The sequence below is a fragment of the Callorhinus ursinus genome, unplaced genomic scaffold (genome assembly GCF_003265705.2).
Source record: "Callorhinus ursinus isolate GAN/ISIS: 27379988/994484 unplaced genomic scaffold, GSC_fseal_2.0 scaffold10, whole genome shotgun sequence".
Taxonomy (NCBI): domain Eukaryota; kingdom Metazoa; phylum Chordata; class Mammalia; order Carnivora; family Otariidae; genus Callorhinus; species Callorhinus ursinus.
Window position 1 is genome coordinate 9190589 of NW_027397072.1, and position 25741 is coordinate 9216329.

The 25741-nt window shown below is 48.8% G+C and overlaps 1 protein-coding gene across 3 annotated transcripts in view; it reads left to right on the plus strand.

Annotated features, from left to right (window-relative positions):
- The window catches only part of LPIN1 (lipin 1), a 96431-nt gene that overhangs the window by 36574 nt on the left and 34116 nt on the right, over positions 1–25741 (plus strand). For 2 of the 3 annotated variants that reach the window (XM_025867757.2, XM_025867760.2), the window contains 11 exons: positions 6856–7056; positions 7952–8047; positions 10551–10858; positions 12666–12791; positions 15167–15274; positions 18523–18652; positions 19969–20281; positions 21341–21434; positions 22033–22223; positions 24305–24398; positions 25375–25444. In XM_025867757.2, coding sequence (XP_025723542.2) covers positions 6865–7056; positions 7952–8047; positions 10551–10858; positions 12666–12791; positions 15167–15274; positions 18523–18652; positions 19969–20281; positions 21341–21434; positions 22033–22223; positions 24305–24398; positions 25375–25444 — 1722 coding nt within the window. In that variant the 5' untranslated portion in view covers positions 6856–6864. Of the gene's footprint in view, positions 1–6855; positions 7057–7951; positions 8048–10550; positions 10859–12665; positions 12792–15166; positions 15275–18522; positions 18653–19968; positions 20282–21340; positions 21435–22032; positions 22224–24304; positions 24399–25374; positions 25445–25741 lie in introns of those variants that run through there. The other variant, XM_073897009.1, reaches the window with a different exon arrangement.

The following is a 25741-nucleotide window of genomic DNA, read 5'->3' on the forward strand; positions in this document are numbered from 1 at the left end:
CCAGAGATGAGCCAGCCTCCTCCCGGTCCTCCGGTGGAACAGACCAGCTTGGCCAATGGGTCTGTCCAGCCACCTGACAAAATGGCGGCTCACATTCATCCACTGCCCTGGATGGGAAGTCAGGTCTTTCACTGAGCTGGAGGGCTGAGGAGGAGGTTTAGTTCTCAAAACCATGAGTTGTTTTGGGCGTGTTTATGGACGAGGTGTCCGGGACAGCCAGGCAAGGACCTGGAGGAGGCGGTGTGAAGTGCAGTTTAAGGAGGGATTGTGGAACTCCTGCGGGACACTCGGTTCTTAAAGGGAAGGGCATAGAAAGAGGTAGAGGTGAGATGTAAGGTGGTGCCTCTGAGGGTTGTATTCACTGAGGCAGCTTTGCATTCATTTTGACCTTGGCCAAGGCGGGAGTCCTGACCTTCAGCCTTCTCCGAGAAGGGGAGAAGAGAAGCACATGTTTAGGGGTTGCCTACCAAATTTCATTTCCCAGGAGCAAACCCACAAAATTAAGGTGGAGAGACTGTTATTTCCAAGATAACATGCCTTTGATAGCATTCTAGTTGAAAGAATTGGAAAGGGAATTAAAATCACTTTTATCCACTTGCATATCCAATGAGTAGAACAAGCAATTTCAGAATCGACAGGTAAGAGCCTTAGCCTAAAGTAATTCGAGTCCTCATATTTAATAGTTGATGCAATTCACGTTGAACACACTGTTTATTATTAAGGTTGTAAGCAGAATCCCAGGTGGACATATACTTTTGGATTTTTATGTTCCTCAGTGTTTTATCTGTCTATCTCTAATATAAGTACTGTAGTAGTTTCTAACTCAGGGAAGACTATCTGAAAAGATGGTATTCCCATGAGATGTAATAGCCTCAGAAAATTAGCCTAAGAAGTCTTCTGGCAAGCTAGAAGATACCATGTTAAAAGACGCCACATATAATTATATATTAATAATAATATTATTATTAATTATAATAGAAATACATTATATTAATATTATATATTAGTTAATATAATTATATATCACTATGTATTATATTACATTATATATTATATAACACATTATATAATAAATGTATCTATGATATATAATTATAACCATATAATTATATAATATTTAAGGATATTTAATGAATAGTAATAATATTCGATATTAAATGTATAATACATATAATATATAATACAATATATAATTAATATTAATTATAATATAATAATATAATGACATGATTAATTATATAATATATAATTATAATAATTATAATACTATATAAAAATAATTATAATAAAACATATCAATTATATATATACATTTTTTAACATGTTTCTTAACCTCAGAATTGCTCTGAAAATCCACAGCATAGTTTATTTTATTTATTTATATTTTTTTAAAGGTTTTATTTATTTAATTGACAGAGAGAGAGCGAGCAAGAGAGGGAACACAAGCAGGGGGAGGGTCAGAGGGAGAAGCAGGCTTCCTGCCGAGCAGGGAACCCGATGCGGGGCTCGATCCCAGGACCCTGAGATCATGACCTGAGCCGAAGGCAGCCGCTTAAACAACGGAGCCACCCAGGCGCCCCTCCACAGCATAGTTTAAAGAGCCCTCATTTGGCCAGACAGAGGGTGTTTATAAGGGTTGGCTTATCTCTCCTTAAAAAACTTCTGAAATAGGTTGCCGAATCCTGTTTCATGTGATAAATGAAGCCCTGTCAGGGGAAGCAGCCATTTTCTGCCCAATGTTGAGGTTGAAATCAACAGATTTAAAAGTAATTTGGTATGGCGTGAATTCAGAACCTGGACCTCAGAGCTATTTAACTGGATACGGAAGCATTTTGTTTTGTTCTTTACAGGTCATACTTTGGTTACTCTGCAGCTAATTAAGATGCTTTCTTCTTCACAAGACTGCCCTTACTGCCGGATCCTGTGTCGTGGTGAGCACCAGGAGACCAGGGCAGTCATGAGAGTAATGGGCAGGTGCAGGGAGGTGCGTGCATCTCCGGCTGGCTTGTCTGGCTTCTTATCTTTAGGTAAATCCTATTAGCTTCTTCCTTGAGCCGTTTCCTTCCAGTGGAACTGAGCAAGTGAAGTTGGGAGCTGGTGTCCAGCTGGTCTAGTCCTGTATTCTTCCAGTATTTGCCCAGCACTTCTTTAGAAAACATCCTGGAAGAGCAGAGATGAAGAAGAGCCATGCTTGCCCCCCAACTTGCCTGCGCCCCTCAGCCAAGCAGGTGCCGGGGCTGAACTGGGCACCCCCCCTCCCCGGAAAGCCTGTCCCAGGCCTCCTGGGCCCAAGCAAACAGTAGTCGCCTCCCTGAAATGAGTTCTGGTTAGTACAGCATTCTCCCTCACCCCTTTAAAATGGTGGTAAAACACACGTAACATAAATGGTTACTGTCTTAATCATTTTAAGTGTACAGTTCAGTACACGTCGTGTAAGCACATTCACACTCTTGTGAATCACCACCATCCGGCTCCAGCTTTGGTTTCTTCTCCTGAATGAAGCTCTAACCCATTAGACACTAACTGCGCTTCCTTCCTCCCTGCAGCCCCTGGTAATCTCGGTTCTGCTTCCGGTTTCCGGGGGTTTACATAGAAGGAGAAGCCTACATACGGTATTTGTCCTTTTGTGACTGGCTTATTTCACTTAGCGTGATGTCCTCTGGGTTTGTCCATGTTGTATATATAACGTATATCTGAATTTTCTTCCTTTTTAAGGCTGACTCATAGCCCATTGTGTGTATGTACCATAGTTTATTTATCTACTCAGCCATCGATGGACACTTGGGTGGTTTCCACCTTTTGGCCATTGTCAGAACGCTTCTGTGAGTATGGGTGTGCAAATATCTCTTTGAGACCCTGCTTTCGGTTTTCTTGGGTATATATTTCGAAGTGGAATGGCTGGGTCATATGGTAATTCTATTTTTAATTTTCAGAGGAACTGTGTTCTGTACTGTTCCATCCATAGTGCGGCACCATTTTGCATTCCTACCAACAGTGCACATGGGTTCCAATTTCTTCCCAGCCTCGCCAACCCTTGCTTCTTCCTGTGCTTGAGAGAGTAGCCATCCAGGTGGTCTCCTTTGTAAAAAACATTCAGCGGCCAGTTAAAGCAGCCCCTGTCGGTGTTGAGGAGAGTTCCCGGGAGCGTATTGCCAGGTGGGGCCATGACCCTGGTCATCATTTGTCCAGAATTGTGGAACAGATGCCCTGCTTCCAAGAGGAGGCATTTTCAGATTTCCAAATAAGTTGTTCGATAGAGTGGGTAGCTAAAGATAATCAAAACAACTTTCGATTATTTGTGGTGGGAAAACTACACCAGGCCAATCCCGTGGCACGCACGGAGGGGCGATCCCCGGACCGGGAATCGGGAAGTCAGAGTCCAGCTCCATCTCTGTGAGGTGGGGAGTGCTGCCCGTCACTTCCCACTTCTGGCCTTATTTCTTTGAAACGACGCTGTCGGACTAACAGCCCAGGGTCCTGCCACCTTCGAGATCTTCAGATTCTGCGCAATAACCTTGAGTTTGTTCACCGACGGGGGGAGGGATGCTTTATTGTGAGGACAAGAGAGGGAGTGCCATTTCACTTGAATTACTAAAGATGCCCTTTCAGGCTTCATCTTGGGGCCGTCGGAGCTGGAATTGGATCTTGCGGGTCATCCAGGCCGACGTCCTCGTCTTACAGATGAGGGGCCGGGATGCAGACGTGTGGTCACACCATCCAGTTACGAGCTTTCTCTTGGTTGCGACTACAGAGGTTGGCCGGCGGGTCCTCCGGGGCCGCGTGAGCAGCCTCAGAGGCGAGGGCATGGGTTCCGGCCTTGCTGCAGGAGACGGTTACCTGTCAGCGACCGGCGAGGCCCACAGCTGAGGGCCATGAAGTCGGGAGGGGGGCTGTGGAACCAAAACAGAGGTGGCTTCAGGCCCAGGCCTGTGCCCTTGGGCATTTGCTTCATTGCACTTTTGCTTGTCCTTAGTTTGTTGGTCTGAAAGGCCTCGTACCCACAGCATTGTCGTGAATACCACTGGGGCACGAGGTCATGTGGAAGCAGTCGTACAAGAATGTTGTTCATACTGCTTGTGGTTAGCTGCAGGGTTAGAGGTTTACCCCTCTTGGTAAGCACCGTATGTTAAAATCTACATCGAACATTGATGTGATGGTTTGCTTGTTTGTTTTTTTTTTTTGCAAAATGATTCCCTATAAGAAGTATCAGGGTTCCTGGCGCCTGGCTGGCTCAGACCGTAGAGCCTGCCGCGCTCGATCTCAGGGTCATGAGTTCAAGCCCCATGTTGGGCATAAAGCTTACTAACAAAAACCCCCAAAACAGAAAAAGGAGGTATCAGCGTTCCAAAGAATCTGTTTTTGCATTTTTCATCTCTTCAGGAACTGTCTCCTCTCCCGTTTTGCAAGAAGTTAATTAGCTTGCATGGCCACACAGACTTCGAAGTTGCGCGGTTTTCTGTTTTTGCGGCCATGTGACTTGTGTCAGCGGTGGGAGCCCGACCACCCGGTGCCCGACTCCATCTAAGGGTGGCTGGCCTGTGTGCATCTCTGCTTGTGTTCATAGAGGGTCTGCTCGTCGCTCGTCTGAGGGAGGTGGGCACTCAATACACAGGGTGTCATTTAAAATTGTGAAATGAGCCACTGAGGGCTTTCTTCTGTTCTTTGTAGGTTTTGTCACTGCTTTTAGGGCTCTCGCCTCTTCTAACTTAGCCTCGACTCAGCGGTTCATGTTTGCCCACGGTGTGCAGGGCTTTTGACCAACCAACTGTAAACCTCAGTTTCCTTATTTCTAAAGTGGGGGTGCTAATACCACTTCTGCTTATGTTGCAGGGGTTGAGGTGAGGCTTATGAAAGGTAGTTTTTGGGGCGCCTGGGTGGCTCAGTTGTTAAGCATCTGCCTTCGGCTCAGGTCAGGATCCCAGGGTCCTGGGACCGAGCCCTGCGTCGGGCTTCTTTCCGCTTCAGCGGAAAGCCTGCTTCTCCCTCCCCCACTCTCCCTGCTTGTGTTCCCTCTCTCGCTGTGTCTCTCTCTGTCAAATAAATAAATAAAATCTTTAAAAAGAAAAAAAAAAAGGTAGTTTTTGGTTTTTTCAACTTGCAAAGACAAGGCTTGATCCTTGGCCTCAAGGACAATATGGCTTTGCTGAGTGACAGGAAAACCACACGACAAAATAGAGACACATCTGAGCGAGGAAGTTCACAGAACCAAACTGTGCAGACAGGTCAGGGACAGATGTGTATATGCAAGGTGGTGGTCGCTGGGATCATTGTAAGGGACCCGAAGTGGGTGGGGTCAGCATGGTCCCTTGCGCCCCCATGTAGGGTAGGTAGTCGCTTTGAAGAATTGGGGCATGATGGTTGGGAGAGAGGGTGAGGTCTTGGGATCCAGCGATTGGAAGTCACAATGTGCGGACCTTTCATGCTTGGATGGTGGAAACTGAGGAGGCCAACAAAGTGTTAAGTGCACAGAGAGGAGAGGGGAGCAGCTGTGACTGGGCCAATGTGTGAGAGCAGCTAAGCTGGGGGCAGAAGGGCCCTGTGGGCTGGCAAGAAGGGAGCCCCAAGTGAGCTGCACCCTGAGGCAGGTGCCCCGAGTGAGGGCAGACACCTCTGAGGACAGGCACGTCCCAGGGCAGGGGGTGCCCAGGAGGAAGGCTGCAGGGTTGGCCCTTGTGGGCTGTGGGCCAGTCTGAGGTGTCCGAGTCCCATCTGGGCACGTGACAGGGCCAGACCATGGAACCGGAGGGTGGGCTCTGCCGAGGTGGGCAGTCGGGCAGGTGAGGACGGGCACCAAGGCGGTTGTGGCAGCCAGAGCTGTGGAAAGAGGCCCAGAGCATGGCGCCAGCTCACTGAGGGTCCTCTGACCCCGAGCCTCTCTCCAACTGTCCCTCCACCTCCATTTCCTCGTTACTGCCTCCTTTGAGGCTGGCGTCTTAGAAACGTCTGGACCTCCCAGCGTGGCTCCAAGTCTCCATCCTTCCCTGCATCTTCTCTGTGGCAGGCATAGCCCCTCCGGCCGGCCTCCTGAGCACCTGTCCCTGCTGGTGTCTGCCCTCCTTCCCGGCCTTCTCCGCCTCCCTCTGCTCTGGCCCCTCCTGTTGACTTAAAACACACGGAACAACACTGACATATATTTTAGTTCCCTGTGTTTACTTCTGTCTCCTTCATGAGGCTGTAAGTCCCTTCAGGGGATAGGGACTTTGTCTTTTTTATCTCCGTGTCGCCAGCACCAGGCTGGGTATAGAGTAGACGCCACATGTTTGCTGACCGGCCTTCAGTTGATGAGCCGGGCAGACCCACCGGAGCGGAGCCCGCGCTTCCCCTGCGGCTGCCGTGGGGCAGAATCCGATGAGGCAGACCGACACCAGGATGGAAATTATTCCAAATAAAAAGTCAACTTTTTTCCTTCTCGAGTACAAAGAGTCATTTTTTTCCCCCAACTAATATTATTGAATGCCTACTTGATTTGGCGTGGTGGGGGCTAGATCCTAAGAGGTATAAAGTACAGTCTCTTTTCTCAAGAGTCTTAAGATGTAGCTGTAGAACCTGCAGATAACGACAGAGCCGGGCACAGCTGGCAAGGGCCATCAGGGTGCTGTGAGCAGGTGCCAGCGCCCCAGCGGGGAGGAGCCCTGCGCTCTCTGAGATGAGGCTTCCCGGGGTCGGCAGGGTGGAGGTTGGCGGGCTTGCTGACTGGGTGGGGGTAGATGGGCAGTGGGGGCGGGTGTCATGGAGCCCATTCCAGGGGAGCAGAATGCAGTCGAGCTAGTGTAATGATGACGAGCTCATCTGGACTGGCTCCAGATGGATGCCTTCTCTGAATTAACTGATCGTGAGTCTGTCTCTGTTTTCTAGACTCAAACCATGAATTACGTGGGGCAGTTGGCGGGCCAGGTGTTTGTCACCGTGAAGGAACTCTACAAGGGGCTGAACCCTGCCACCCTGTCCGGATGTATTGATATCATCGTTGTCCGCCAGCCCAACGGGAGCCTGCAGTGCTCCCCTTTCCACGTGCGCTTTGGGAAGATGGGGGTCCTGCGTTCCCGAGAGAAAGTGGTAAGAGCATAGGACCCGGTGACCTGGCGGAGGGGCAGTTTCTCTCTTTAGAGAAGATCATCGTGTTTCTGTCTTTGAAGATTTTATTTATTTATTTGACAGAGAGAGACACAGCAAGAGAGGGAACACAAGCAGGGGGAGTGGGAGAGGGAGAAGCAGGCTTCCCACAGAGCAGGGAGCCCGATGCGGGGCTCGATCCCAGGACCCTGAGATCATGACCTCAGCCGAAGGCAGGCGCTTAACTGACTGAGCCACCCAGGTTCCCCTCGTGTTTCTGTCTTTAGACAGAGCTTTAAGCCTCCTTTAGGAGCTGAGGCTTCACACTGGAAAGGTCTGGTCACTGAATTGACAAGTACTCACTTGAAGTTAAATTATTCCGAAACATAGGGGCAAAAATCAACTACTTATTAAGCTCACGGGTTGTGTGAGTCAGAAATTCAGACCAAGTGCAGCGGGGCTAGTTTTTCTCTGCCTTCTGCCATCTGGAGCCTCAGCTGGAAGACCCACTCTAAAGAGGTGCTCACTTGCGCGGCCGGGGGCTCCTGGCTGGGCTCTCCACTGAGGCTGTTGGCCAGGACGCCTACACATGGCCTCTGCATGTGGCCTGGGTGGCCGCCCAACATGGCAGCCAGATACAGGGTGAGCCTCTCCAGAGGAAAGCCGCGGAAGTTCATAGAGCCTCTCCTGCAGCGCTCTGCTGGCTGGGGCAATCACAAGCTTCCCCGGGCACGGGGTCGGGGGTGGGAGCAGGGAGACTCCATTTCTGATGGGTGGATTGATTGGGATGTGGAATTGTGAGATCATTTTGGGATATATGTGATTAGAGGATGCCTATGTAAAGACATAGCATCCCCCGTGAGGTTTCCTGTTTTAGTGAGGTGTGTTTTTCTTTCAGGTTGACATAGAAATCAACGGGGAATCTGTGGATTTGCACATGAAATTGGGAGATAATGGAGAAGCATTTTTTGTTCAAGAGACGGATAATGATCAGGTAAGGAAGGCTGTGGGCGGTGACTGTGACTTCCTAGTTTTGAATTTTGAGCAATGCTTATCTAGAGGGCCCAGCGGAGTGTGTGTCTCGGAGAAGTAACACTGGTGCTGGGTGGTGGAGACCACCGCAGCAGAGAGGTGTGGCTGTTGATCTGTACCAGGGATCTGTGAGCCCGACAGGGTGGGTGCGAGCTGTGTCCACACAAGGCTCAGCAGTCCTGGCCTGCTTCCGCGTGCTCACTGTTTCCAAGGAGACAGGAACCGAATCACATCCGAGCTGTTGTCCGAAGCATACAGGTTATACTGGTGTGTCGAATCTCAGAGGGCTTAGTGTTCTAGTTTTTGTGCAGTGAGTGACCAAATCACTTTCATTTTTTTATTACTTAAAAAATTTTTAAACAGCTCTATAAAGATACAGCTTGTGTACCATACAGTTTCTCTGTTTCAAGTATACAGTTCGGTGGTTTTCAGTCTTCTAAGGTATGTCGCCACAGTCAATTTTAGGACATTTTCATCCCCCCAAAAAGAAACCCGGTGCCCTGTAGCTTATCACTTACCTATCCCCAAGCCCCCACCCCGTCACCTTCCTGCACCCTCAGCGGCCACTCTTTTATTTTCTGTTTCTCTAGATTTCCCTGTTCTGAACTTTCACACAAATGCAGTCCTAAGTATGTTGTCATTTACGCCTGGCTTCCTTCACTTCTCATAATGTTGTCAGGGCTCACCCATACCGTAGCCGGGCTCAGGATGTCATCCCTTTGTAGGGCTGAGTCATCGCCCGTGGTATCCGCAACCACATTTTTTAGCCTTTTGTGGGTTCGTGGACATTTGGGTTGTGTCTGCCTTTTGTAAGCCACTGGGAATAATGCCGCTGTGAGCATTCACTCTTTCCTTCTTTGAGAAAGCCACGTGGAAGGGATCCTGTGTTGTATTCCTCACGAAAATCCACTTAGACTAGTTGCTTTATGGGAAGATAGCATGATTCAAAAGGAACAGCTCTAAATAGCTGCAGGCTCGAAAATGAACGTCCATAGTTTCAGTTTCAGAATAAAACTGTCCCAGGTTCTTCTTTTTGGTGTGCCCAAAGGTGTGACATAACAGGAGGACCAGCATGCTCATCCTGTGCCCCCATCTTCTGTAATTACCCCTTCTGTAGTTACTTCCCTATTTAAAGGGAAGTTTCTGAGAATCATTCATTCACGATTATTAATTCTTTCCATCTCAAATGGATACTTGCCTTTTAAATTTCTGCTGTCCCTTAGCTGTGGACAGATTTTACACTGTGGGAGTTGAAGAAGTGTTTTGGGCGAGGCCTCCATGGAAGCTGCAGGGTCTTGGGCCTGCTCCGCCGGCCTTAAGGGTGCCTGTGGGTGGGACGGGGCTTCGGAGTCCAGAGTATGTTCTGCCCCTTACAGATGCCCCTGGCTACCCCTGGAAGGCTGCAGGAAGTTGGGGGAGCCTGTGTCCCTCATCACCAGATTGCCCCAGGTTGGAGTCCCCCTCCGTTTGTGGAGGTCTGTCCCTTCCCTATCCAGTCCGGACCCTCGTTTGCTCTTAACCCCGTGTCAGCACTGTAGGCTTTTCTTCTTCGTTTGGCCCATTGAGCAGCTGGGCAAGATGACCCCTCACCACTCAGCCTGAGGCTTGGTCTTTCAGATGTTCATTGTATACCTGCAGCACCTTGGGTGTTCTCGAAACCACTGTAAAGGGTCAGCAGCGGGTTTCTGTTTCTCTCTTCTCCTTTGTATATATTCTTTACTTCTTGTTACCAAGTGGATCATAATAAATAAGTCATTAATAAAATGATCGTTAATAGTTTTTAAAAAACTGGTAAATCATTATTAAATAACTTAAATGAACAGGCCATGTATTTTTTCCTTTTTAGGAAGAGAGTCAGGATCTAATTATTAAACGTCCGTATACCTGGATGCCCTCTGGTGTAGGCAGGCATTTGCGATGGAGGGCTGTCAGCTGTATTTTTGTTTTTAATTACTGTCATCTTAATTCAGTGCATATTAAAAAACGCATACACATTCTCTTTTACATGCAATCACATGCACGCACACACACATACACACACCCACACACCCCACCACCCACACTCACCCTCCTCACACCTACCCACCCCCACACTGAAATGCAAATTGAGTCCAGTTCCCAGGTAATGTGATGACTCAAAGCTCATTTCCCTCTTTACTTTGGATAATTCAAACAAAGTTGACTTTGGGTGGCCTGAAATCACTCATGACCTCGCTTTGTTACAATTATGAAAATGCAGGATTCGGTACAAATGGCATTGAATGCGTTGTTGACTTCGTGGTCAGCTGTCCAATCTGGCACTGTGCCTCCAGCCATGGCGGCTGTGACCGTTAGGCCCCCTGCCCCGCGTGGCCCTCCGCAAGGGCGCTTGCGCTCCTAAAGGACCATCCGCCGGCCTTTGGCACCGCCCTGCTCCTTAAACCCAAACTAGTGAGACTCTTTGAAAACTAATTTCTGTCCTTTAGGAAGTGATCCCCATGTACCTGGCCACCTCCCCTATCCTGTCGGAGGGAGCCTTGCGCATGGAGTGTCAGATGAAAAGGAGCTCTGCAGACAGGATCAGAAACCTGGACCCCAGCGCATCGGGCCAGGCCGTACCCCCCAGTGAGGCCCCTTCGAGCGGCTCTTTAGTGAAGAAGAGGAGGAAGAGGAGGAGAAAGTCCCAGCTGGACACCCTGAAAAGAGACGACAGCGTGAACACGTCCGAAGATGAGGACATGTTTCCCATAGAGATGAGCTCGGACGACCAGGCCGACCCGCTGGACGACAGTAGGTAAATGTGCATGAAAGGCGAGATCTGTGTCGGGGTGCATTCATTCTTTGAGATGATTCTTGCAAACTCTTTCCTCCCTCCCGCCCCGGTATGCCCTCTTCTTCTTTTTTTAAAAATCTTATTTATTAGAGCGAGCGAGCATGAGCAGGAGCTGGTGGGAGGGGCAGAGGGAGAGGGAGAGGGAGAAGCAGACTCCCCGCTGAGCAGGGAGCCCGATGCGGGACTCGATCCCAGGACCCGGGATCACGACCTGAGCTGAAGGCGGACACTTAACCGACTGAGCCCCCCAGGTGCCCCACTATTCCTTATTCTTATGTGAGTGCATTTTAGACTGAGTTTTAGAACTCTGTGGACCCAACCTCAAGGAGCATAAAGATCTGAGGTAGCTTACAACTACAAGGCAGTTGGTGGTACCCGACCTCCTCGTCTGGTTGCTTCAGCATCCAGGACAGAACCAAGGGACAGAGAAGTGAGCAAACTAATACTTCATGCACTAAACTGTTGTTTCAGAGCCTGCTTGCTCTGATTTGGGCCCCGACTATGGACCTGGCCGTTGGGCTGATGTATGGCTGGGGACTGATCTGTGACAGCCTTCAGGTTACAAGTACATGTGCAACGTGACCAGTTTTTTCTCCAAGCAGACTTTTCCTTTTCAGTTTTGACTAGGCCTGAGGTTTCATGGTCGTCTTGCTCACCTTTTCTTTGCTTTTAGCAGGGTGGTGAAATTTGGTTTCTGTGTATTACTATTTTAGTGCAAATGGCCAGTTTTAAAAGAGAAAACTCATCTGTAAAGTATACTTGATATTTCAGATCTTTATGTAATTCAGTATAATTTTTCTTTTTTTTTTTAGAGGGGGGGTGGAGGGGCAGAGGGAGAGAGAATCTCAAGCAGACGTCCTGCTGAGCACAGCGCCTGATGCAGGGCTCGATCTCACGACCCTGAGATCAGGACCTGAGCCGAAGTCAAGAGTCGGGCGCTTAACCGCAGGAGCCACCCAGGCACCCCTAAAATTCAGTATAATTTCTGATAATTATTTTTGTATCTTGCTAACATAAAGAAGGGATAACGAACATCAAGAGTATTCCTCTGCTTCATTATCCAAAATAGGATTTATCCCCCACTTGGCTAAAAATACGGGCAAATTGGCAATGTCACTTTTCCTAACTATAGCCTCTAATCAGCTGTAGGCTCAGAAACTGGTGGTTGGGCTTATTATAGTTGCCATCCCTGCATGGCTTTTAATTCCAGAACTTAGTGATGGATATTTCAGGGAACATCAAAAGTATGGGTAGATGGCCTCTGTGTGACTGAAAGAGCGAATCGTATTTTTTTAATGGATGCTTTCTACCTGAAATGAGGTAGCTTTGCAGTCATTTTGTAATTATAAGATTCATTTGGTTTATATCATTTATTTATTCTGCCAGATGAAGCATGGTCTGTGTGTGATCATTCAGTTACTCGGCAGCCCTACCCGTGGACAGTAAGACTTCTCAGCCTCCTGGGCCCAGTTTCGGGGCTGCAGGATCACCATTGTGCATGTCTGTCAGCTCAGAGGCTTGAATACAGTCATTTTACGTTTATAATCCAGCCAAAGCATGAACACATTTTTGTGTGTCTTTGTCTCATGTTTTTCCTCTCCACTGCCTGCAATGTGTGTGGGTGGGTCAGAAAGAGATCATGTTCATCTACAATGAACTTAGATAATCAGGGTAAAAGGGAAACTTGCCTTTACTGTGAATCTATCACTAATAATCACTAATAGTTCTTTGATGTTAGTCTTTGTTTTTTGTTTTGTTTTCCCTCCAGAACTCTTCCTAATGATATACCTGCATTCCAAGAAGATGTTTCTAAAGAAAGCCCTTCCCCCATCATGACTTACCCTCAGTCAGCTTCGTACCCTAATTCTGATAGAGAGTGGTCACCCAGCGCCAGGTAAGTTGCTGGGGGAAGTGTGTGCGTTTGTTCACCCCGGTCCGGAGGATTTAAAGTCAGTGACAGGAAGCGTGTCTAATAAAATAGTGAAATATAAGTAAAACGCGAAAAAATGCAGTTTAGAGTAGGAAGTACAGATCAGGATTGAAAAAGGACATGTGCAGGCCATAAACTTCTGATATCATCATCAGGCTGCAAATCTGGCTCTTCACTCCCCGCAGGTGACCTTGAAAGCAAAACCACTCTGGTTCCTCAGGGCTAATTGTCAGCAGGAGAAAACAGGTGGCCGAGCCTTTTTTGACACTTAGCCCTCAAGTACGATTCAGGAGCCACCAAGGTGGTTCTGGGCTGTTAGAATGATGCCTTTGCCCCATGCTTAACCCCTTCTGCTGAGGTCAGGAATATTTCGTATAACTCTGATGTTGCCCTAGAATTGGGTGTAAACTTGGAGAACCAGACCTGCTCAGGCTACGGATTGCCATCCGGAAGATCCCAGAGACTTGTAGTCAGTGAGACCTCTGGGAATATGTGAGCCCTTCAGAGCCCTTCTCAGAAGGACCGGGGCGGGGGCAGATCTAAACTGAGTGTTCTCAGCAGGGACCATATCACCCCCATTGGGACAAACATTGGTTCTTGGGCAACAAAGAATTCTTAGATATTATAATGGCTTGTGGCCTCCACGGGGCCTCACACATAAGCAGGTTCAGAGTCCATCTGTGGTGTTCAAGTTTCATGGTGGAGAGAGGACCACAGCAGGGTGGGGTGGGGGGAAGCCTCAGCTGTCCAGAGGTGCGCTAACAATGAAAGAGGTTGAGAAACACCGATCTTAGTGACAGGGACATCCTTGGATTCTTCTTCTTCTTCTTTTTTTTTTTTTTTTAAAGATTTTATCTTATTTATTTGAGAGAGAGAGAGAGAACAATGAATGAGCAGTGGGTGGAGGGCAGAGGGAGAGGGAGAAGCAGGCTCCCAGAGGAGCAGGGAGCCCGATGCCGGGCTCGATCCCAGGACCCCCAGATCATGACCTGAGCTGAAGGCAGACGCTTGACCGGCTGAGCCTCCCAGGCGCCCCAACCTTGGATCATTCTTGTTCCTCATGTTTTAGATGTACTTGTGGTTTGCAGTGGAAGTGTAGGAACCCTGCTGCAAAGGCTCCCTGCCTAAAGCCAGGGTCCTCCCAACACCACTCCTCGTTCCAGTTTCACCAGAGTGATCTCGCCAGTGGGACAGCACAGTGAGCAGTGTGTGCTGGAGCCCGAGCCCGAGTCCGAGAGAACTATATAGGTCCCGTGCCTGGTTCCAGCCAGGACCAGGACCGGGAGTGTTAGTCCGCCAGGGTGGGGCTGGGGGCCTAGCAGATGTCCTTGTGGAGGTCTGTCTGCAGACCCGCCCCATGTAAGAGAAACAGAATGCTGGCTACCTAGGACATTTACAGTCTTGTAGCAGCCAGCCTTAGAGGGTAAAAAGAAACTGAAAAAGTTCACTTTGATGATGGAGTTCCTTTGACCCAGCATATCCAAAATATCATCAAGTCGTTCTCACGAAGTTCTTAATGAGATATCTCACGTTCTTGTTTTCATACTAAGTCCTTGAGGTCATTTTGTATGTCACGTGTAAGGACCACCCCGGTTTGGACATGTCACACTTCACGTGCTCGATAGCCACATGACGCTGGTGGCTGTCATAATGGACAGTGCAGATACTAGGCCTTTCTGGAACCTCCCACATCGTCTCCCTAGGTCTGTGAAAATGCACCCTAAGGAGGGAAAAAGATGGTACCTTAGGAAGAAAATTACGTGGGATGGTTAAAAACCAGTATTAGGTTGAAAAATCTGTTCAAGCACTCTACATTAATTTTAAGAGTTTCAAATAAATGTTTAAAACACACCCCTGGATATGTTCCCCTGTCTTTCATGATTTGCTGTATGAATCCGGAATAGCGACTCTGTCACATCGTGTGGGTCTGACTGCTGTCAAGTGCAATGACAAATTAGGATAAATAGATACATTTCCATACGTGGAATTATGTATTTTCTTTAAAGAGACAACTGGCAGCAGAAACGATCAATTCTTTGGAGAATGTAGTTTGATTAAGCACTAAATTCTGACCAGAGAACAACAATCTTTTATGGCCATATGGATGAAATAGAAAGTGAAATGAGTCTTTTGGCAGTTTCCTGTTCTTATGGTTCAAAAAAATCCATGTTGATTTCTGAGTGATTTCAACAGAGAGTGTTCTGCTGTTGTCAGATGCTTAACTATGTTCATTTTCTTACAAATGCTTTTGTGGAGAGTAGTCAAAGAATTTGTATGAAGTTCAGTTTAATTGACCTATGATTTTTCTTTCTTTTTATGTTTTATACCGTGGTATCCAGTAGCCCGATAGATTGCCAAGGGGCTGCCCCCCGCTTGGCGGTCGCGGCCGAGGGAGGCCTTTCTAGCTCTTGCCCTCCACGGTCTTCCCACCTCCATGCTTCGGAAAGGTACAGGGGCTCTCTCCCCCGCTTGGATGTCTTCAATAATAAAAACTATGATCTAACTCTTACAAGTCTGTTTACCATTGACCAAATCACTTACGTGGAAAACACATAGAGACTGTATAAGTGAAACCTTTGATCTAACCCTTACAAATCTACTTGACTCACCAAATCACTTAGGAAGGAAATACATATAGATGATTATTTGCCTTTGATTTTAAGCATTTGTAGATTATTAGATCTTTTTTTTTTTCCACAACTAAATTTGATTCTCTGGAAATTACTTATGGCTAAGTATATAGTTCTTCCTAATTTTGTGGAGTGCTTTGCAAAATAGAATAATGAAATAAAAATTGGTAATAAGATTTTTGCTTTGTGTCTAGGGTTGTTCAACATATAAGTTTATAAGATCTTTCGTATAAGGGGGGTTATTATAGCTCTTTAATTAGCTTCTTAGACTGTCTGAATAATGGAGTCCTGTTGCCCCAGCTTTTCTAGAATGGAGTTTTGGGGCGTAGCCTAGGGTGGATCTTAAGGTTTAGGGTCGTAAGTTTATATTTTCCTCTGAGGTTCCTGCCTCCAGTCCCTCCATGTCGTCCACACTCCAAGCTACGTGATGGACGTACATGGTTTATAAACTTTAACAAATGAAGCTCTGATTGACCTCCACATGGGAAACTGTTTTTCTTTTTGATTAAAGAGCCAACTCTCAGGATGTGCTTCATTTGGAGGTTACATGTATAGAGGAAAGGCCATTTTGAAAGGAGGTAAACTAAGCTGTGAACAGTTAAAACTAACTTGCCTAAGTGGGGCTGGCAAACTTCTGAAAACTATTACGTGGTTAATAAATGCATTATTTATGAAAACCAATCATGGACCTTGTGAGCTTACTTTTTTGAACAACCCTTGACCTTAAAAGTCTAGTATTTGATAATGGGAAACTTTGGGACCACCATCTTTCTCCTGAATCACACCCAGTACTGGGACACCTTTCCCTGACTCACCTACGGTCAGTCTGAATTCTGCAGAACGTTGCGTGTGTATTTGCGTCCAGAATCCTTTTGACAAAGGCTGGTGTTGCCCACGTGCTGCCATTTATCCCGGTGGTGTATCAGGCGTGAGAAGTGGGACTCCGAGCTCGTGACTTCCACACAGGGCTCATTTCTCTGTGAATGAGTTTGCAAACCTGAATACCTCTGTGGAAACTTAGGGCTTGTGGTTGTTTGTGCAAGGATCGGGATAGCAGGTGTTCTGGAGTTGGCGCCGCAAGAGACCTGTGTTCAGTGTTCGCCTTCTTCTAGAGCAAGGGTTGGCTAACTACAGCCGGTGGGCCAACTGTGATTTTATGGGACTACAGCCAGCTTGTTCACGTATCGTCTATGGCTGCTTTTGTGCTACTGTGGCAGAATTGTGCATTTCTGACAAAGATCGCATGACCCACAAAGCTTGACGTATTCAGTCTCTGGCCTTTTACAGACATAGTTTGCTGACCCCCCTGCTCCAGAAAAGTTCTAAAGGGCTTTACTGACTTTAGTGCAGAGGGTAAGACAATTCATTGTTCCACAAGATATAAATTATATTTTACGTGGTAAAATATAACAGCAGGAGCTTTTTAAACCAGTGATTTGAGGTTTGGGTGCAATGCTGTTGAGGATAGGAAGCCAATTACGGTGGACTTTTTCTGCGATGACTCTGGAGAAAAAGTGGATTCAGGTCACGGTTGTGGACACACCAGTGCCAGGAAAGCAGTGACCCTCCTGTAATTGCGCAGGGCTAGAAGGAGCAAAGGAGGTTGGGAGGCGATGAACACTTTACCACCTAGACGTATGGGGCGCTCAGTCTTCCTCCCGTGGGACCACTTCCCGTCGGGCGGAACAGCGTGTGTGTGCGTGTTTATGTGTTGGGAGAGGTTTCCCACTGTATACACCCCCACAATACGCTGTCCCAGGGTCCTCCTGTCCACACATGGAGAAATAGAGCGTGAGCGCCGCACTGTAGCCATGTACCATGGGGATGGCTTGGTGGGCCATGGGCACCACGGGCGATGAACCAGCCTCTGAGCACCTTGGTGTGAAATGGAGGAGGGAGAGAGAGCGGTCAGTCTCTTTGGTCCAAATGGCTGGACCGAAGAGATCTGGGCCCAGTGTAGCCAGCCCATTCAGGGTCCCTATTTGTTTCATCTCTGACTGCTCCTTGTCCTGACAGGAAGCTGTGTTCAGCTGGAGTTGAAATCTAACTCAGATAGGTCTGTGAGGCCAAGCACGACGGTGAGTGGGAACCCAGGAGAGAGTGAGGTCTGTGGAAGGGCGTGCGAGAGGAAAACATGGCGGCTTTGTCCCCCGTGTCATGTAACACCGTTGTCTTACTCTGGGGGAAAGGACGTGAGAGAGTAAAGGCAGGGAGAGATTAAATGGATGCATTTTCTCATCCAGATATTGTTTAGGAGACTGTGAGAAGTTTGTAGACAAGCTGATGACTCTTGGCTGGTCACTCTGGCTGGACAGAGGGAAAACTTCGTTCAGGTCTAAAGAGTAGAAATAGGGAATGTGGAGAGAGAACACAAGTTACAACCACTTAAAAGCTGGCCTGAGAGTTAAGCCCCGTGATACGTTGTTACAGAACAAGCCTTAGCCAACAGGTGGATCAGGTGGATCTTTGAAGTATTCCTGGAAGATAGAGTATTTAATGAAATCTCAACATAGAGGCTCCTGCCACGTTAGGGAGTTTGAGTTTATTCTTGGCATCTGGAATTTGCAGCAAAATTGGCATGTGATGCAAGTTCCCTGTTTTTGAAGCCAGTGCAGATTCATAAATATTTTAAAAATAGAATGTAATGGGTGCGTGTCTGAGATAGGCAGGACTCCCTTTGCAGCCGAGAGCTGACAAGCTCGGTTTGGAAGTTGAGAATGCAGGAGAGGGGAGCTCAGGGTGAGGTGGGGAAAGATGGGTGGTTTGGAGATGAGAACAAACTTTTTTTTTCCTTTCTACTTTCATCTCTCTTTTCCTTAATTTTCCTTTCAACATGCCTCTTCTCAACTTTACCTGGAACTGGGGGGCAGGTTGGGATAGGTTACCCAAACTGGGAGCTCCTTCCACCTGGCGCTGTGTTCTGTGGACCCCTAGTGGCCACAGAGGGGAATGTCATGAAGCTTGTGTGCATTTTCTGGGCTGTTTGAACCATAGAATTCTGGACCAAAAAACATCTTAAAAAGTTTCTCTTTCCAGTTTAATCATGGCTTTGTGTTTTTCTTAAGTCCTTCAGGTTCTCGACCTTCAACACCTAAAAGCGATTCAGAATTGGTCAGTAAGGCCACCGATAGGACGATGCAGAAGAATAACCTAGAAATGCTTTGGCTTTGGGGAGAATTGCCACAAGCAGCAAAGGTAAGTTTTTCTCCCCCCCTCAGCCCTGCTCTACATCGAAGATAGTTTCTAAAAACATGAAATGGGCACAATCTTTTCTTTCACAAAGTTTTGTTTCATATTCCAGTCTATCAAAAGAATCTTGAATATATTACTATAAAAATTTTTCCTAACATTGTAAAGCTTCTAGAAGATGCTCCAGCTTCTTGTATCCCCAGTAAATATTTGTAACATGAGTGAATGAGTGAGTAAACATTGAAAGCATTCCTATTAAGAATCCCGATGGGCAACTCTGTGGAGGGAAGATCTGTTGAGGTAGAGTTGTGGACTCTTTCCTTTTCTGGGTTATATTTAGCTTTCATGGACAACGCTGATTTCTCTGCCCACAAGCTATAGTGCTGACCCAGCCAGCCATCTTTACAAGCTCATGTCATTTGTTGCTGGAGAAATGGCATGGAAGTGAAAGTGCTAACCCATCACTTCTTCTGGCAAAACGCTTCCAACCACAGACGGGCCATAGCATTGTTTTCGTTGTGCTAGAGCCGTGAGATCGAATACAGGAACGAATACCCTCCCTCTCCTGTCCAACCCCAGAAATTGCATTTTGGTTTTTGTTTGGATAAATCTTTTCCCTAACTGGACACTCCTTGGAGAAGTAGAATCGGAAATGCTAATTTCCGACTTACGGGGGAAACCACTTATTCACTTAGTTTTGTGGGTAAACTTTATTAAAACATAGGTGTGTACAGAAAAATGCCCGGATTGTAAGTGCACAGATTGGAACATTTTCACACTGTGAATGTGTCCACGGGACTTGCACCCAGAGAGAAGCAGGGCTTAATCAGCCACTCGAAAGCCCCACCCTTTGCAGGTACCGCTCAAACTGCCCGCCCGCCCCCCGAAGGATAAACGTCCTCCTGCCTCTCACAGCAGAGATGAGCTTGGCAACCTTCATCATGCTATTGTGTGTAATTGTAGTTCACTTGTCATTGCTGTGAACTACCCATCCTGTGAATAACTTCCCGTTCTATGGATGGACATTGAGTACTTGAGCTACTTCTGTTTGTTGGCCTTTACCGATCCCACTTTATTCTCTTTGGCATTTGATGTTTTATATGAAAGTTCATTTGTTTTGGAACTGGTGTTCTGCTCTTTAGAGTCTTTTGGCAGAAGGGAAATCACTGGGTGACTCCTGAGGCTTAACTGTCTCTCTGCGAAATGGGCCGACAGTTGTGCAGATTGTTAATGGGTTAACTGTTTTTCTTCGGTTAACACCTTTTTTCTCTTCGCCCACGCTCTGACCATTCTGTCTGTCTGTCTCTGCCCCTTCGACATAGTCCTCTCCACACAAGATGAAAGACTGCAGCCCATTAAACAGTAGAAAAATCTGTGATAAGATGCACTTTCAGACCATCCAGAGTGAGTCTTCCGATGCGTTTAGTGACCAGTCGCCAACCCTGGCCAGGCCTCCCGTGCTGCCCGTTCCAGAGTCGGGCAAGCCTCCCATGGAGATGCAGTTTGTGAACGAAGAAGATGTCGAGGCCTTGGGGGCGGCAGCCCCGCCTTTATCTACGATCGAAGAACCCAAACCCCTCTCTGCCAGCGTAGCCCCGACGGCAAGCAAGACAGATTCTCCTTCCAGGAAAAAAGGTGGGAAGGCCCGTGCGCCCTAGCTCCTTCTGTGCAGACTTGGTGCTCTGCACATTCCCGATCCTTCCCTTGGAGGTCCCTAGTGCATCAAGGGGGAAGCTGGACCGGGACAGCTTTCTGCGGAAGGTGTTAGCAGAATTTAGTTATAGAATCAGACTGAAGGAACCCTTGGGGCGGGTGTCATGAGCCCCCTCACTTTCTAGATCCGGGCGCTAGGATCCAGAGGCATGACGTCTTTTTCACCCACTTGGGCCTCCAGAGGAAGTTGATTATTGAGCTAATCCTGGTCTCCTCGCCCCCTGCCCCCAGTTTCTGTCTAGCACGTTGCCCAGTTTTAATTTCTGCATGCTGCATATCACTGTTTCGGGGGATCACTTGTTTATGTATTTTTTTTTTTTTTTTTTTGCCGGGAACTCCCCTTCTAGAATATATGTGCTCTGTGATATCAAGAACCTTTTGGTCTGGTTTACCTGTGTTTCCTCTGTGCTCAGAATAGTCAGTGCTCTGTAATGGCTGGTGGAATACACACCTGGTGGTGTGTCAGGAGGGGTGACGTCAAGCCTGCTCAGTTAACCACGTGGTGTGGTGCAGTTTTCTAGATTTGTGTGAACCAGTGACGTAGTTCTCTGGCAGAAGGAAACAGGAAGTCCGCGGTCATGGTGCACAGTGACCGCCGACGCGCCGTGTAGGCCCCCGGGCCTGGGACTATGGGTACCAGGACGTGCTTAATGAAAGCTTTCGTCATTTAATAATGATGGTGGCAATCGCTTCAATAGATTGAGTGCTCAGTACATGTCAGGCACTTCACAGGTGGGGGGCGGAGCTCGGCAAGGTCACGTAGCTCGGTCAGGGGTACGCTCTTAGCAGTGGTGGGGTTGCACGCAGACTTGGTGAGTCGGCCTCCGGAGTCCTGCTGCGCTGCCGACCTCCAGCTCTTGTACTCGTGGGCCAGTGGGGACACTTTGGAGCAAATGTGCACATTGTGTTTAAGTGCTTTCCAGAGCTACTCACAAGTCCATGGAAGACCAGGGCTCTGACTCGACCCGTTTGCTTTTTCAGACAAACGAAGCAGGCATCTTGGTGCTGACGGCGTCTACTTGGATGACCTCACAGATATGGATCCTGAAGTGGCTGCCCTGTATTTTCCCAAAAAGTAAAATTTCTTTTTATTCCTCATATCATTTTCTGTGTTCATCTGTGTGAGTCTGGTATTTCCCCCCTTATATTCGATTGGAAGGTGAGTAACAAAAGGGAGGCTCAGATTGTACTGTGGAAAGCTACCAGTAAATAATGGATTTTCTCTGGAGACACATGTGTGGATATCTCTGTGTGGCTGGCTTCCCACCTTCTGAACAGGAAGGCAGGCCCCAAGGCCGGCTGCCGGGGTGACGCCATAGTCACGTCACGGGGGGCGGTGGCCCACAACCCCACTCAGTGGCCAAGAGGGGTCAGCTGCACAGCCCGCTCCCTCCCCAGGAGAGAGTCTCCCGTGGCGCCGGAGGGTGGTCGCGAGATCCGTGGCCTCTGAGGACAGCGTGCTTTCCCTGCCGTTCATTTCACGTAGGCTTGGAAGGCGACACGGGGAGGACAGTAGGCTAAAATAATTGCTTCTCTCCCAAGGCAGTTGGTTTCCCTTGTCTGTCTTTGTCACGGTCCTGAGATGAGCACCTGTGCTACTCTGAGGGCCAGCACGTGGAGGGAGCCATTTGCTGTCTGTGATGTCAGAACATCTCCCCTCTTCCTTCTCCCAGCGGAGATCCTTCCGGACTCTCCAAACCGGCCAGTGACAACGGGGCCCGGTCTGCCAACCAGTCCCCGCAGTCCGTGGGCAGCTCTGGCATCGACAGCGGCGTGGAGAGCACGTCGGACAGCCTGAGGGACCTGCCATCCATCGCCATCTCCCTGTGCGGGGGCCTCAGCGACAATCGGGAGATAACCAAAGGTACAGCCTGGGAGCCAGGCCCTGGAGCCCGTCTTCGGGCCATGAGCTCCCTCGTGTGGCCAGTGGCCAGAACGTCCGGAAGCCCGGGCTTCTCTAGTTCATGTCCAAAGTCGCTATTCACTTGGCTGGGTTCCTGAGAGCACAGACAGCTCATTGCAGCTCAGGGCCCAAATGCTGCTGGCCTGCAGGTGGCTGACCTGAGGGCTCGGGGCCACTTGTCGTGAGGCGTGTTTGCTGAGCATGATGTGTGTCTCCTTCCCTGTGCCTGTCCTGCAGAGGTGCCCTCTGGAGCCTACAGCCCAGTGGGAGTGTCAGGGTTATGGGGACACAGGGCACTGGAAGTGTCAGAAAGGCCGTGGGGTCTTGAGGAGGGAGGGACGTCTGAGTTTGAGCACGTTCAGGGGCCTTTGCCAGCTGGATCTCAAGGGTGCTCATAGGCTTGGCGTCGGTGGCGAGTTAATTTGTAGTGTCCATCAAATTCGGAACGATGGTTTCCCAGTATCTCGTGACAGCGACGTGGTGAGGTGGCCCCAAGGCCCCCGATGGATGCATCAACCATCACCAACTGATGAATTCCTCGAGTGGCCTTAGTGGCCCTGAGTCTCCCTCTACCACCCCTCCCACCTCCACTGTTCTCTCTTTTTCATCATGCTTCCCCCCGCCCCACAATGGTCTGTTTTTCTCGCCGGGAAGGGGTGAGGCTGTGCACTTCATCCCCTCGCCACTCGGGAGCCACTCTCTTCCCTTCCTGCCCTGAGCTGCCATCCTAGACTCCTGTCTCTCCTGAAGCCCCGCAGGGCTCTGTGAAGTTCTTCTCACACAAAAGCTGGGGCCCCTTATTCCGGAACCTGAACCAGCTAATCCGTCACCTGGTGCTGAACTGAACATTAAGTTTCTTAATGTGATCCAGCTGATTTAGTCCATCACAGGAGGTCTTTCTAAGCCCCCCACCCCTCTAATAACCAGCCACGTTGTTTCCAAATCTCTATCACCAACCACTCTGGGGCCTGGAAGCGGTGAGCACACTCTGTGGGCCAGGAAGCGGTGTGAGAAGGCTGGTGTGCAATGGCACCCCCTCTCCGGTGCACTTGCGCACTGAGTGTCCTTTCACGGGGGTCCATACGGATGAGGCCAGATTCCCGTGACCAGGAGCCCCCGAGGCGGGTACCTCGCGGTATGAATTAGGATTCCAAAGGTACACGCCGTGCCAGTGCGGGTGGGCGTCTGACCAAGGGGTCTTTTCTACTGGACATGTGTGACTCCCGGTGTCCAGGGTCGGCTGGGTCTTGGTTCCATCCGGGGTTTATTGGACCCCCTTAGGGAAGGAGTGGGGACCAATTAGAGCCAGAGAGGTGGTCAGAACCCTCATCAAGGCTCCAGCCAGGGCCAGCCGAATGGGGGATGTCGAATGGAGGCCAGAGCTCGTTGCAGAAGCCAGAGTCAGGGCTAAGGTCCAGGGCCTCTGGCCCTGTGGCCTTCCTGCCTCCCGGAATGTGGTGGGGCTGGGTCAGGAGGCCAGGCCTCACGCTGTCTTCCGCACTTCCTACACGTGACAGTGACCAGCACCTCACCCACTGACATGGAGTGAGCCCTTGCTTTAGGCAGGACATTGTGCTTCCCAGCCTCATAGTCACTGAGGAAGCAGGTGTGGTTCTTAATCCCCACGTTACAGACGAGGGAACCGAGGCTTGGGGAGATTAAGTACTTGCTCAACACAAGCTCACACCAGTAAATGTGACTGAAACTGCGTGGCCTGGTTTCTGAATCTACTTACCAGTCACCTGCTTCTGTAGATGCATAGGGAGACTGCATTTTCCACACACCTGCTCCCTGCCTCACTGCCTGGACATACGCTTGCCCCACGTCCTCGGACTGCCCCCAGCTGCCCTTCATTTCTGCACAGACACTGCCCCCAAACTAACTCAGGCCCCTTTACAAATACGTTTGAAGAATTGTCTATACAGCTGGAATGCATAGGCTCCCAGAAAACACTTGTGAATGAGTGAGGGAAACCTAAACCTATTTTTTTGAACAAAATATTCCTTCTATTTTCTCCTTGTTCCCTATGATTGCTTTCACAGATGCGTTTCTGGAGCAAGCCGTGTCGTATCAACAGTTTGTGGACAACCCGGCTCTCATTGATGACCCCAATCTTGTGGTGAAGATCGGGAATAAGTAGGTTCCTATTGAAAGTCATTTTGGCTGCCTCAGGGTACTGTTTGCACTTCAGTTTTTCAAAAGCAGAGACACAGACAGTAAACCTTAGAAATATGTAAGATGAAGTCTTTGTTAAAATTTATTATTATCTCTTCATTCTTGGCAAAATACCGTGTTGTTATATAGTTGGTAGGTTGGTGTAACTGTCAATCGTGTGGGTTTTAATATTCATCTGTACTGGATTTTCTTAAAAAGATGTATTTATTTATTTTAGAGACAGAAAGAGAGCATGAGCAGGAGGGACAGAGGGAGAGGGAGACGGAGGACCTCAAGCAGACTCCCTGCTGAGCGCAGAGCCTGGTGCGGGGCTTGATCTCACAACCCTGAGATCACGACCTGAGCCGAAAGCAAGAGTGGGGCACTTAGCCGACTACGCCACCCAGGTGGCCCCGTACTAGATTTTATAATGGAATGCATCCAGTCTCGGCCCTTGGCCTGTGAGCCTCAGGCCCGCGTTGTCCGTGGGCTTCACAGCATAGACTGCTTGTCTACCCCGTGAAGGTTTCGGTGTCTGAGGTCAGGGGATGTGCAGGTGTTTTTGTAGACTGTCAGCAAACTTTTCTCCCTGAGAGGAAGTCAAGGGTGTTTAGGTATTAACTTGGGGTACCTAGTTGCCTTTTCCATGAAGTATGGCAAGAAATGCCTTCAGCACGTCAGTGGCTTGATGCGCCACGGAGCTCGGGCTCACCTCCAGCTGGCCGCGGGGGGTCTCCCACCGCCTCTGTCGGTCTCTGCTTGGCCCCCGAGAGCGGCTGCTGGGGGGTCAGCAGGGTGAGGGGCAAATGGGGGAGGGCCGGGGTGTTGGCAACAGCATTGGGCTCATTAAGGACCCAGCCGGGGTTCCAGAGCTTTCCTTGACTGTTTCTCGTGACGTTAGGAAGATTTTTCAGTCCGAGCCTTGGTCTTTGACATCTGTGTCATTTTTCCACATCAGATACTATAACTGGACGACAGCAGCACCTCTGCTCCTGGCAATGCAGGCCTTCCAGAAACCTTTGCCAAAGGTGAGCTTGAACATGAGGCAGAAGAGGTGGCACTAAATACCATAGGCAGACTAATCTGGGCGGTTGGAATTTAACTTTTACTTTAGAACCACAATGTTAATTACATTACATTCTTTTGAAGTTCATGGTTATAGAGGTCAGGGGCTTGGAATCTGCCTCTCTTGCACCCTGAAGGTCCTTCCCCTTCCTGCTTATCAGGGCGAAACCTCCCAGTCCCGAGTCCTGCCTCTTCCGGGGCTCCTTTCCCGACACCTGCTGTGCTAGGGACGTAGGTGGGGGCAGAGTGGGTAGATGCCC